The sequence below is a fragment of the Miscanthus floridulus genome, chromosome 3, assembly GCF_019320115.1.
Source record: "Miscanthus floridulus cultivar M001 chromosome 3, ASM1932011v1, whole genome shotgun sequence".
In the NCBI taxonomy this organism is placed as follows: Eukaryota; Viridiplantae; Streptophyta; class Magnoliopsida; order Poales; family Poaceae; genus Miscanthus; species Miscanthus floridulus.
Genome location: NC_089582.1, coordinates 17,352,965 through 17,367,169, shown reverse-complemented (window position 1 = coordinate 17,367,169; position 14,205 = coordinate 17,352,965). Strand labels below are relative to the sequence as shown.

At 46.9% G+C, this 14,205-nt stretch overlaps 1 protein-coding gene across 1 annotated transcript; it reads right to left on the bottom strand.

Annotated features, from left to right (window-relative positions):
* Positions 1-1,664: 1,664 nt before the first annotated feature.
* On the bottom strand, positions 1,665-3,983 carry LOC136541413 (L-type lectin-domain containing receptor kinase SIT2-like). Its single transcript, XM_066533259.1, has one exon. The coding sequence runs from the start codon at positions 3,777-3,779 to the stop codon at positions 1,731-1,733; it is 2,049 nt and encodes a 682-aa protein (XP_066389356.1). The 5' UTR covers positions 3,780-3,983; the 3' UTR covers positions 1,665-1,730.
* Between the last annotated feature and the right edge of the window lie 10,222 nt (positions 3,984-14,205).

Here is a 14,205-nt window from a genome sequence, read left to right as displayed (position 1 = left end):
CCGCACGTCCATCACTGTAGATGATGCGAGTTTCCCTCGGGACCGTAGTGATTGTCGTTAGCTTCCGTAACCGAGGGCAAATGACGGTGCCCACAATACTGTAAGGCAAATGTCGGCGCCTACAACACTGTTTGGGCTCTGACATGCCTCGAAGGTCGCAAAGTACCCTTCTAGCATGGCCTGACGGTACTTTCCTGTAGGCGTGCGTCGTTATAAAGGAGTCGCGCGCAGACGTTGGGCGAGGTGGACCCAGCCCTCAGACGTCGAGCGAGGCGGAGCTAGCCCTCAGACATCGGGCGAGGCAGACCCAGCCCTTAGACGTCGGGCGAGGTGGAGCCAGCCCTCAGACGTCGGGCAAGGCGGAGCTAGCCCTCGGGGGTCGGGCGAGATGGAGCCATCCCTTGTGAGTTCGCCGAGGCAGAGTTAACCCTCGGGGGTCGGGCGAGACAGGGCCCGCGGCCGCAGCGCCCACCAAGGTGGAGCCAACCCTCGGGGGGTCAGACGAGGCAGGGCCCACCTCCTCGGTGGCCGAACGAGGCGGGACCCGGCAAGCGGTGCAGTTGCGCTCTTGATCGCGCGGACGAATCAATGTTGATGGTCATTAGCTCCTCCTCTTCGGGTACCCTAGTATTGGTCCCCAACATCACAGGACTCGCGGAGCGCGCCGTCGGCGTCGCCCTTGCTTGGCGGGCGCTATTCGGGTTGCCAAGGGCAGCCGCAGCGCCGCAGGAAGCCGAATCCGGGTCCGCCCTGCGCCCCACGCCGGGTCCGCCAGCAGCCGGAACTCGCACACCACTCCGCCAGCAGGCCGCCGGCCGCCGCATCTCGCTCGCCACGTGCCGGATCCAGGACTGGGGTCGCCAGATCCGAGCCCAGGGGATCCAGATCTGACGTCCTTGCTCCATGAAAATCCGAGGTCGAGAGAGGAAGAGGATGGTCGCTGACACTAGCCACCGGGCGGATCCACACGCCTAGCACCGGATTCGGCCATGGCAGACCTGGAACCGCCGCAGGCCGATGCCCACGTGCGGGGACTAGCTAACGGATGGAACCTGGAAATGGAGGTAGGGGAAAACGAGGTGGCGAGGAAGAAGATGAAGATGCCTTGCCGTCACCTTCCTCACGGATGCCGAGATTCTAGCCAGCGGGGTGCCACCCTTGTCGCCCAGGGCGATGGCGAGGTGAGGAGGCGGGGTGGCCTGCCAGGACTGGCCTAGACAGCGGCGGTGCCACCCTTGTCGCCCAGAAAGGACGACGCGGGGGCTGCTCTCCCCTCATTTGACATTGTCCTCTAACACTGATTTGAGCAACATGGTGTCGACTTAAATGATCATTCTTCCTATAGCATTACTTAAAAAGCACAGTCTACAACATGAAAGAGAGTTAATAAAGATACAATAAGCACAAGAGTTATAAATTTAATATAAATTCTGTGTACCAACTGGTAAAATCAAAATTAAATTTGAAAATCAAAATCTATGATGATGCTATGGGATTATGCCCTCCTAAGATTCTAGTCCGTCCGGTGAGTATGGGTTGATGGACTAATGCTATTAATTCCCTGGTAGGGAGGAAACGAACTTGACAAACACCAAGTAACATTGAAATAATGGCAAACCAATCTTTTTTCTTGAATTTATGTACAAGATGAATCTCTCAAGTGGGTTTACAAGAGTGCTCAAATACACTACAGATAGCTTGTGACGCAAACAACCAATACATAGAGACTGTCATCTTCCAACCGAGATGCCCTGTGTCATCGTACCGATGCTGGTCCCCGACCACGGATACTGCAGAGCAGACTGGTCGAACGACGTCTGGTTCTGCATGAGGCTCAGCAAGCTCATGTCCGCCGGCGTGAGCTCCAGCAGCGGCGCATCGCCGTCGAGGTACTGCATGACCTGCCTCATGGTAGGCCTCTCGCCCGGGAACGGATGGGAGCACATGAGCCCAAGCGTCAGCACCATCCTCGCCTCATCAACGTTGTAGTTTCCCTGCAGCCTGGAGTCCACGGTCTCCTCGAGAGATCCCCTGCGCCAGTACTCCAGCACCCGGTCAACCAGCAACTTCTGGCCGTGGTGCACGGTGTTGATGACCGGGCGCCGGCCGCAGGTGACCTCGAGCAGGAACGTGCCGAAGGCGAACACGTCGGTGAGAGGGGACGCCTTGCCGGTCCTCGCGAGCTCCGGCGCGATGTACCCCATGGTGCCGACCACGTGCGTGGTCTGCAGGTCGGCGCCGTGGTCGTAAAGCCTGGCGAGGCCGAAGTCGCCGAGGTGCGCGACCATGCCGCCGTCGAGGAGCACGTTGCTGGCCTTGACGTCGCGGTGGACGACCACCTGCTGCCACTTCTCGTGGAGGTAGAAGAGGCCCGACGCCACGTCCTTGACGATCTGAAACCGCTGCGCCCACTCCAGCAGCGGCTTGTCGTCCTCGCCGTAGAGGTACTTGTCGAGGCTGCCATTGGGCATGTATTCGTAGACGAGGAGCAGCTCGCCCTTCCGCCGGCAGTAGCCGAGCAGCTGCACGAGGTTGCGGTGCCGGAGGTGGCCGATGCTCACCACCTCGGAGATGAACTCCTTCAGCCCCTGGCTGGAGTCGTGGGAGACCCTCTTCACGGCGACCTCCGTGCCGGACTTCGGGAGCACGCCCTTGTACACCTTGCCGAACCCGCCGGCGCCGAGCAGGTGCTTGCTCTTGAACCCTTCCGTCGCCTTGAACAGCTCCTTGTACGAGAACCGGTGCGGCCCGAACTCGACCTCCCAGTCTTCTCGCAGCTCGGCGTATGTCAGGTGCCTCCGGACTAGGAGGATGACTGTGATGCAGGTGGCGAGGATCAAAACGAAAGCTGCGATCGGCAGTCCGATCTCCAGGTCTTTTACTAGAGCCTCGTGGTGGCCGGAGTTGGGCAGCTTGGGGATCTTCTTGAAGTCAATGGGTGGAGCAGGCCCGTTCACGGCGAAGCTCCAGGCGAGCACGCAGTGCTGCGAAGGCATCGGTCCGGTCGCGGCGGAGAAGCCAACATATGCCTCGTCGGTGAGCACAGCTGAGAGGTCGGAGAAGTTTGAGAGCAACGGTTTCGACGGTTTGGCTACTCCCATAGGAGCCAGGGTGACATTGATTTGCTTGGCCTGCCCATCGTAGTCTACCCACGCTTGCATGGCCTTGCCGTCGCTGCTAATGAGACTCAAGCTGTTGAACGTACCGTCCTCATCTCGGTAGAAGCCAGCGGGATGAGAATCCAGGGAGAACATGCTGCCGTTGTGGATGCCGACATGGTTGTTGTCGATGTCCCGCAGCTCCATGTTCTGGACGGTGTCCATCTCGACGGCGAAGGTCTGGTTCATGGCGACGCTGTCGAGGAAGCCCATGAACTGAGCTGCTCCCGCGTCTGAGATGTTGGTCCTTGGGGCGATGATGAAGGCCATGCCGTCGGTGCTGATGACCGGGTTGTTGGAGTCGGCGGGGAGGATGGCGAAGATGAAAGCAGCCGAGAAGGACTGCGCCGCCGTGCCATTGGGCGACTCCTTGAACTGAAGTGGAGTCCGGTAGAACACATGGCCTTTGATATTCGCCTCGTTGTTTGTCAGCTCAAGGAGTCCGTCCTGCGTGACCATGGCCGTGCCATCAAACATAAGACTGGCGCCGGCGCCGGCGAAGCCCGAGAAGACAAAGGACTTGTCGTTGCTGGCGTCACAGAACCCCAGAAGGTTGAGGCCAAGGCAGAGGAGGACGAAGGCTACAAAGAAGGAGGACATGGGAAGAAGAAGAAGATTCATGGCTGGACTGTGTGAGAACTCAATCAAGACCAAATTCACAAGGTATTAGTACTCTTAACCACTGTGATTTACTAGTTTCTAGTCTACCTTCTTTACTCCGTTGTTTGTTGACGAATTACAGCGATTGCCGGCGGCTACAGCAACTTGTAAGCTACCGGTAGACGACCGGAGACCGGTGGATGCCGGAGTCGTCGTGACTCGCCTCGTTTTGCACATGAGGCGCACATCGTCTGAATTTAATTTCCCTGAATATAATTGGTAGTTACAAAGACAAGCTTGTCCTTTTGTTCTGTATATGTACTTTTGCCATGCTATGTTGTTTTGGATGCTTTTGCCACTGCATATCCTTGGAAGGATCTCCTAGTTTAACCTATTGTTCCAAGTTGCCAGTTATATGTGAGGATTGCCAGTTATATGTTAGGATGATCTTCACCGGTTGGTCCACTGGCTAATTGGGTCCTTGATCCGTGCCCTGGTCGGGGGCGCTCAGCCGGTTCTCCTGGCTGATGGGCCCCCGTCGCGCAGCGCCATAAAAGGACGGTGGGGGCTGGGGCACAAGACACGAGGTTCACCGCAGCCACCAGCGCCCCACCATGTCCTAACCCTAGTCCGATCGAGAGGGGCGTTGTAAGCGACGGGAAGCTCCATCGCCTTCGCCGCCGCCACAGCACCGCGCCTGCATTCCTGCTACCTACGACGACCTAGCGGGCGCGTCACGGCTACCTCTACTCTAATCCGCTGTGGCTACTACGTCACCTGCGCCTCGACCGCGACACGGTTTAGTGAGGTACATCAGCAAGTTATCCCATCTAACTCAAGAATTTACCCACTAGATCTACTCGTAGAGGTCTAGTAAATCCATCAATGGTACCAGAGCCATGGTTGCTAGTGGGTAGATCTAGTTTGGGGTAGAAAACAGAAAAGAAATAAAAAAAGAAGTGATCCAAATCTAATCAGAAACCCCAACCCTAACCCTAACCCTAACAGAGAGGTCAGCGAGGGGAGGGACCTACCCGAGATCTTCCTCACCGCCGGTGATACCGCCGTCGTGCGGGAAAACTGCGCACGCTAGAAGAGAGCCGCTGGCTCGCTGGCACAATGCGGCATCGCATATAAGAGTACAGGGCGCAAAGAGCACCACCGTGGTGCCGCTCGATGGCGCCACGGGCGGCTCCGGCCACACGCGTGCATAGGCGAAGGGTGCCACGGTGGCGCCACCACCTCCTGCGTCGACCTCGGGTACAACGGCTGTGGTGTGCGACGAAGAGAGGGAAAGCTAGGGTTTAGGGCGAGCAAGGGCACCATCGCCCAGACCGCTCGACGGCAGCGCACTCAGCCTAGGGCGAGTGCGCGCGCCAGCGAGGGGACCAGCGGCGGAGAGAGAGAAGGCGGAGGAAGAAATGGTTAGGGTTTCGGGGAGCGGAGCCACGTGGGGTCAAGGGCAACGGCACAAGGTCGCTCGACGACGGCGCGCACAGCCTCGGGCGAGCGCGCTCACCGGCGAGGGGGCCCACGGCGGCGCCACCATCTCCAACCTTCGAGGATCTAGAGGGAGAAGGGAGAGAGAGTCGGCCGTCGCGGCGAAGAGAGAGAGGCTGGAGAAGAGAATGAGCTCTAGGGTTCGAGGGAGCAGCGGACGGTGTTTTTGTTCTTCTGATCTGGGCGGATAGCCATTGATCGTGATGAACGACAGTGAATGCATGGGCTACATTCGACCTAGGCGGGTTGGAAGAATCCCGACCCAGGCCCAGGTTGCGGCCTGGGACATGGGGGAGCGCAGCGCGAGCGGCCGTCGCAGGCCATCTTTGCGATGCTGGGCCACGGCAGAGGGCGGCAGCGCATTGGGCCGCGCGCGCATGTGTGGACTGGGCCACGTACTGTTGTCGCCAGGCCGGGCCAAATAAATAGTAAACGCAGAGTTTTGTTTTATTATTTTTAGAAGCAATTTTGATGAATTTTGTCAAGTTTTGAATCTCTATCAAAATTTGAACTAATAGGATAATTTTTTCAGAGAGTAGATGATTAAAGTAAAATGCTTCTGAAAAGTAGATGAAGAATTTTTTCACGTTTCCACTGTAAAGTTTAATGTTGATTATCTTCTAATTAAATTTAAACCAATGGAAGAATTTAATTTGAAGAGCAGTTATATTTAGTAAATTATGATTATGTTTATCCTCTAATTAAATTGGAACCAACGGAAAAATTTAAATTAGAGGAGTAGTCTGATTTGTTTATGTTAAATTATGGTATTATTATTTTTTGTCCAACGTTGATGATAACAATATTATAATGAGTTTAAGGTTGAAGTTTAAATCTCTGATAAATTTTACACCAACATAGTCAATTTTTCAGAGAGTAGATAAAGATAAAGAAATACTCCTGAACTAATAGAATGTATTTTATTATCGTGTTTCGCTGCAATGATGTTGATTATCTTCTAATTAAATTCGAACCAATGGAAGAAATTAATTTTGAAGAGTAGTTATATGCCTTTCAAGTCAATTTATCAATTTTATGCATTAATTCTATTTTCTGCCCAACGGTGATGTAGAATTGATACAGAAGCATCTTGTATGTTTTATTTTTTAACCGACGAGATCACTCGGCTGCATGCCAACGGGCTGCAATGCTGAGGTATGTGAATGAAAAGGCTTGAGTCAAGCCAGTTTAGGACAACTTTTTGTTAGCTTACTAATTTTCTGATTAAATTAGAACCAACAGGGAGATTTAATTAGAAAATAAAGTATAAGTGAATATTTTAGTTATCATGACTAAGTTTTCATATAGATGTATCCCGCATGGGGAGAAGTTTGGCATAGTACTTATGCTAGTCAATCCTACATGGCGGAAGAAGTTTTGTGATGAATCATATGTTTTTGTATCCTGCATAGCGAGAGAAGTTTGGGTAGTTCTTATGCTATCCTAATATTAACCATGGCGCAAATAGAAATGCACCGTCATGATCAATACTAATCAAAAACAAGAAAAAGATGCAAGCGTGACTTGCAAAAGTACAGTTAATAAAAGACCTCGATGAGTTCTTGAAGTGGAATGAAGAAAGTGTACTCCTATATGGATCAAGAAATAACTTTGTTTGCATGGCGTAATCATGTGAATGAAGTAAGTAATAAGCGTCTCCTCGGTCATAGTTTTCCGAAATAGTTCTCGAAATTATGGCAGTAAAGTTTATGTCATATTTCGAGGGGGAGAATAGTAAGATCAATTAAGAAAGATACTCTTCATTAAGAGTGAGATAAAGATCAATTAAGAAAGGTACTCTTCATTAAGAGTGAGATAACAATTAATTAAGATGAATATGACCGTCGGATGAGTACAACGGTCATAATAACGATACCCCTAAGCAGAGAAATAACTAAATTCTTGGACTTTTTAAAAGTTCCGATAAGATAGCATAGTCAGCCTCAAAGATATAAAGGAGGTGCTTAAAGCGCCATATGAGGTTTTAACAGATTAACCCAAACAAGAAATTTGAAGGTACACTATCTTTTTTAGAATATGGGATGATCTGAGGGAGCATGGTATGTAGAGATCTATGACTTGAAGAGAAGCGGGACTACGTGCCCACTTCAGTGATTCAATAACAACGAATTTCTCAATATCTGTTGATGTTGTATAAGTTATACAACACCTGTTGTTGGCTCTTTGAAGAAGATGAATAATGCAAACAAGGATCTTGTAATACAGGAGCCTGTAGAATCAATTGCCTCTTAGCAATGAAGAGCAACAACAGCCCTATATGAAAGTGCTAGTAGCTGAGGCCCCACAAGGTCTCAAAGAATTAGTAAACCAGTTTTTCTGATGACTATGAAGTCTATGTTAGTGAAGAAATTCAAATGGAGGGTGATCCCACCTCATTGAAAAAAAGCCATGAGAAGCGTTTACTCGTCTAAATGGCAAGAAGTTATGAAAGTTAAAATGAATTCGATAAATACCAACGATGTTTGGGACTTAGAAGAAATTTCTAATGGAGACAAAACAATAGGTTGTGAAAGGGTCTACAAGACAAAATATGACTCCAAAGGGAATGTGGAAAGATATAAAGCATGACTTGTAGCCAAAGACTTTACGCAACAAGAAAGAATAGATTACGATGAGAGTTTTCTCTCGAGTCTCATGCAAGGATTCTTTTCGAATCATAATAGTGTTAATGGCACATTACAATTTAGAGTTACATCAGATGGATATAAAGACAGCATTCCTCAACGGGGATTTGTATGAAAACATTTACATGGCACAACCTAAAGGTTTTATCATGGAAGAAGAAGAACGTATGGGTTGCCGCCTGTAGAAATCTATTTATGGGTTAAAACAAGTCTCTAGACAGTAGTATTTGAAGTTGATGAAACAATAAGAAAGTTTGGGTTTAAAGAAAATAAGAAGGTCAATAGCGTTTATGCAAAGTTCAAGAATGGAAAAATCATTTTCCACATCTTGTGAATAGATGACATTCTACTCACTAGTAGTGATGTTAATCTGTCATTGGAGAAGAAGAAGTTTTGTCCTCAAGTTTCAATATGAATGATCTTAGTGAAGCGTCATTGGTTCTAGGAATCGAAATTCACCGAGATAGAAGAAAACGGGGTATTAGGACTATCGCAAAGGCATACTTAGAAAAGATTCTAAAGAAATAAAGTATGCATGCGAGTAAACCTACGCCTTCTCCTATAGTCAAGGGTAATAGATTTGAGAACTTTAAGTGTTTCAGAAACCGATATGAGATTGATCAAATGAACATGGTTCCATATGCTTCAGCTGTTGGAAGCTTGATGAGTGTACAATTACAAGTAAGAACTTACCCTGACATAGTTTACATATCCAGGATATTTTGGCAAAAGTCCAGTCTAGATATAGATTACTGGAATGGAGTTGAGAATGTCTTGCAATTTTGCAAAGTATCATAGGCCTCATGTTGAGTAAGAAAGAACAAGTACTCTCAAATAGTTGAGGGTACAAATGTTAAGTCTTGGCGAGATGTGTAGTGAAATCCACAGTAGTTGCTAACACTCGTAGTTGGAGTATTATTATGAAAAAGCTCCAAAGAAACAGTTGTGGTGTCATCAGTGATGCATACCATAGTATAGCTTGACATGAGGCTTAAGGAGCAGGCAAAAGGAGATTAAGGGAATTAGTACCCGGATTTAACAATGGTAGTCAACAGCAATAACCATTTAAAGTAGTTAACTCCTAAGACAACAGGTCAAGTGTGCTACCAAACACATTGACATTGAGTTATATTTTGTAAAGGAGAAAATCCAGAATCATTTTGAAAGCATTGAGCATATGAGTACCAAGCAAGTACTTGCGGTTCTGCTTAATAAAGGCTAACCACCCAGTCCGTTCAGAGAACACACAGTCGACATGGGTTTATGGGAAAGCCTATGATTTATGGATACTAAGGGCCTAGTTGAGAATCTGTTTCAAAATAGAGAGGTGCAGGCAACTGACTGTGACAATGAGGCACGCTTTATGCACTGATCTGTGATCGAATGGGAAAAGATAAAGTAAGTTGAGTTTAAGTCATAAGGTGAGATCAAGGGGGAGAATGTTAGGATGATCTCCACCAGTTGGCCCAATGGCCAACTGGGCCCTTGATCCGCGTCCTGGTCGGGGGTGCTCAGCCGATTCTCCTGGATGATGGGCCCCATCGCGCAGCACCATAAAAGGATGGTGGGGGTTGGGGCACAAGACACGAGGTTCACCGCAGCCGCCAGTGCCCCACCATGTCCTAACCCTAGTCCAATCAAGAGGGGCATTGTAAGCGATGGGAAGCTCCATCGCCTTCGCCGCCACCACAGCACCGTGCCTGCACTTTTGCTACCTACGACGACCTAGCGGGCGCATCACGGCTACCTCTACTCTGACGCGCTGTGGCTACTACGTCCCCGACGCCTCAGCCACGACACAGTTTAGTGAGGTACATCAGCAAGTCATCCCATCTAAGTCAAGTTTTACCCACTGATCTACGCCTAGATGGTCCTAGAATTCCATCATTATATATACTAACTCACATATATTGGTTAGGTGGAATAAAGCTTACAGAAAGAAGTGACGCTAGGAAGATAAAGCTGAATGCGCCTAAGTATTCAGAATATATCAATTGGGCACATCATTTTCTATTATTCTAGGGTGTTTCAGGTTTGACTGATCCGGGGTTCGTTGGTATGTCATTGTTTAATTATAGCCTAGCACCGAAAAAACGACACTGCTAGTGCCCGGACGTCTAGATGCCCACTCCTGCAGTCCTCTTCCCGTGCCATTTCACGCGCCCACGCGGGGCCCGCGTCGCCTGGAGGCATCCGTCCAAGAGCTCGCTCAAGCCGTTGCTGACCACTGCTATAGGGGCGTGGTCTGCTCGCCGCCACTAAGAGAAACACTATCGGAAGTCAAATCCACACTGGCCTGATGGAGATCTATTGCACTCACCCGATCTACTTTTGAAACATCCAGATGTAACACTTGCGACATACAAAAAGAAGATAGATGAAACACTTGAAATATGCTTCAGAAACACTTGCAAAAACACCTGAAGAACACTTGACAACCATTGGAAACATACGCAATATCCAGATAGAACACTTGCAACATATGTGTGAAACATAGCAACATCCAGATAAACATACTTACAACATACGTCCGAAAACACAGATGAAACATTGGGAACAAACCTTTGCAATATACGTGTACATCCATTGCAACATCCTGATGTACACTTGCAACATACCTCAAAACTTGCAACATACCTCTAAAACATCTGAAACATATGCTTGCAACATGTGTTTTCGCGTTTCTTCTTCCGCGCGACGTAGAGCAGAGCGGAGAATAGTCGGGTCTGGCCAGCCGGCGGCAGAGGATGGTGGCACGGACTGGCAGCGGCCAGCTGTGCCTTCGCTTGGCCTGGGTCTAGCAAAGGATGGCGCGGGGGATGGCGGTGGCGGCACGCCGGAGTGGGGCTGGTGGACACAGCCGTGAAGCCTCGACGGCTGAAGCCAGTAGGGAGTTCTGTCACAGCATACTTAGTAGAGAGTAGAGAGATGGGGGAGAGCATAGAGGGGAGCAGGCCAGTTGCCTGTTGGGCCAGACCGATGCGCATGCCCGGGAATGTGGCGTCGAAACGGACGGATGCCCTCTCTTGAGCATAGCTTCTCACTACTAGGTATAGCTCTAACCAGGCCATCTAAGTCTTCCCAGAACTGTCTCTTAGCACTCTCGTCGAGGCCTACTTGGGGGGCATACGCACTAATAACGTTCAAGACCATATCACCAACGACAAGCTTGACTAAGATAATCCTATCTCCTTGCCTTCTCACTCCCACCACACCATTCTTGAGGCTCTTATCAATCAAAACTCCTACTCCATTTCTATTCGCGACTGTCCCTGTATACCAAAGCTTGAAACCTGTATTGTCCACCTCCTTCGCCTTCTGACCCTTCCATTTAGTCTCTTGAACGCATAATATATTTACACGCCTCCTAGTCGCGGTATCAACTAGTTCTCTTAACTTACCTGTAAGTGACCCTACATTCCAACTACCTAAACGGATCCTAGTTGGTTCGACTAGCTTCCTTACCCTCCGCACCCGTCGACTCTGATGCGAAGACCCTTGCTCATTTTTCACTACACCCGGGCGCCGATGTAGCGCGCCACTAAGGAAGCGACGACCCGATCCTTGGTTACTTGACACCATGCCCAGATCACGACACGGCGCGTCACGGGGGTGACGACCCGGCCCTTGCCCATTTAACACCATACCCGGGTTCCGATATGGCGCGTCGCTAAGAGGGTTACGCCCCAACGATTTTCTTTCGGGTTTCATCTCCATTTAAGTGGCTAAGTTTTTACATTGGCTCGCCACGCCTAACACAACCCTCCTCCTTTACCAGGGCTTGGGACCTGCTATGCTGGGACACCAAAGGCGCCCACCATAGGCGGAGTTATTTGCTGTAAGACACTGCACTCACTATTTTATTTGGAGAGAAAAGGTGGGTGAACTGTCTTTTTTACCCTTGTCTTTTCAATTTAATATACTCTAATCATGTAGTGCAAGTACCGATGGACCAGTGGACAATGAGGGGGAAAAAGCGTGTAAGCTACTTTAAATATGTTTTATTAATTAATGTATTAAATAGTAACATCTAATGCTTACGTGTTTTAAGATTCCACCCCATGCGGTGCAAGCACTGATGGACCAGTGGACCAAAACGTGAATACGAAAACTGACCGCATATATATCATAATTTCGGTCTACAGCAGTGTGATTGCTCCTTACGAACTCTTGCAGTAGTCTCGGTAGAGGACTTGCATTGAAAAAGGTGACTTCAGACCAGTAATAACGCGGGAATCTGAATTTGGAAGGCAGACTTGAGACTGGTCGTAATAATACGAGCAACATGTTTCTTTTTATGAAGTACGAGCAACATGGTTGTTACGAGATTTGACAATTTACCAATTGACATGGTCTTGGGACTTTCTGCACCCGGTCGGTCTCATCTGTGAGCAGCGACTAATACCTCGCGAATTGTATCAAATTTATGCACGCTTTTTAGAAGAGAAAAGTGCACGCAAGCGCAATCGATTTGACTAGCACCAGTCCATCAATTCCTGGTAAAAAAAACTGACATTCTAGCTGTATTCTAAATCAACCATTTTTTTATCTTTAACCACCATTTTTTAGAAATTTATATATGAATTATGTATTATGAATGGTTTCTTATCGTGAACCAAAAAGCATAAATCTTATAATGTTAAACTATATGGATTTCTAGATGGTAAAAAATACAAATGTTTAACATAAGGAAAAGTTAGAACAACAACCTTCTTGAATCAGATCAAACATTAGTTGACCAATCTGTGTTCCTACATGCGTAGCAATTTTAAAAGAAGAATAAAGTTTATAGATAAATTTAAGACCTACAAATAATGAAAATTTATTATCTACATTCATTTTCTAACACAATTGTCGTATCGAAATTTTTGTAGTATTTTACACTGCTATATGGGATTTCCCATCCCCATTCAGTCTTTCCATTTTGCATTATATCTTTGGGTTGAACATGTGTTTTAGTTGAAAACGTAATGCTTCAGCTATGTTACCTGTAATATATTGTAGACCATTTGTCACGATTTCATTAATCTACATTTTGATTTACCAGTTTTGATCTCATGTACCGCAATATAAAAAAGATTATTTCCTGCGCATGTCAATTTGAAATCCTAGTGCCAATGGTATCTCTTTGATTTTTCTCAAGAATCTAGATTTTATATTCTAGATAGAACTCTCAGTAAATACAATGGAAAAAATAGTCCGCTACTACTACAAAACCTACCTTCCTAGACAACACCCCGGCCCCTACCTTTCCACGGATGAATTAACTTTTTGGCCACCTTTATAGTTGGTTGAAGTTTTCTAACTTTGAACCACTCGTGGAAACACATTTTCATAGATGGATCTTACATGAACTTCCTATGAAAATCTCTAGAAATTTGCTTTTTTATATGCTTTTAATTAAGTTGAATGCGACTTATGAATTGTTTGCAAGCTTTTTGTGGTATAAACATTTGGAATGTATACCACTATGAAATCATAAATTATTTCAAACTTATTTGAAAATTATAAATTATTCTATTTTTGATAGTTCAAAAAAGATTTCAAATAATTTGTAAAGTTACTAGAGATGGGGATTGACGTGGTTACCAAACCACAAAATTTCAATTCCTTGCCCGCTCACCTTTATTAAAAGGACAAAAAGGGAAGACAATTTGTTAGATATAATGGAACCATTTCATGTTTATTTCTCTTTTAGATTTCCACGAGTATTATTATTTGGTTTAGGCAAGGTCATTTGAAAAATTAGTCGACTATAAAGTTACAGATTGCTTCGAATACTACAACTTTGGTTTACGTCGTTTCTTCATCTAAAGTCATTTGAAAAATTCAAAAATAATGAATTTCAAAATATGGAGCTCAAAACATGATTTCCAGGCCCCAAATGTTTTCAAAAGAAAACTTAGTCATCTAAGAAGTTGCAGTTCTCCTTGAGTTCTATAACATTGATATAAAGTTTTTCTTAATCCGACTTGATTTGAAAAAAATGTGAATTTTACTCTGTTGCACCAATTTTATATGTTGGCCAAATTGCCAACTGCATCTAGAAATCTATTTCTAGGAATAGGTGCAATTAACGGCCGATGCTAGAAATGCCTCTATCTTGAGAGGTGGCTACAAAATTTACCATCTTTCTAGACATCGGCAAGACTTTTCAACCACCTCTAAAAATCGATTTCTAAAAATGGACGGACTTAGAATCCATTTTTAGTGATGATTCTTGATACAGCCTTCTCTAGACTAAAAGGGAGACATCTCTAAAAATATTTTTAAACTTATAAGGTTATTATTTTTAAACTATT

What these genes read in the sequence shown, in the direction of transcription:
- LOC136541413 (XM_066533259.1), bottom strand. Translation starts at nt 3,779, where the DNA reads ATGAATCTTCTTCTTCTTCCCATGTCCTCCTTCTTTGTAGCCTTCGTC.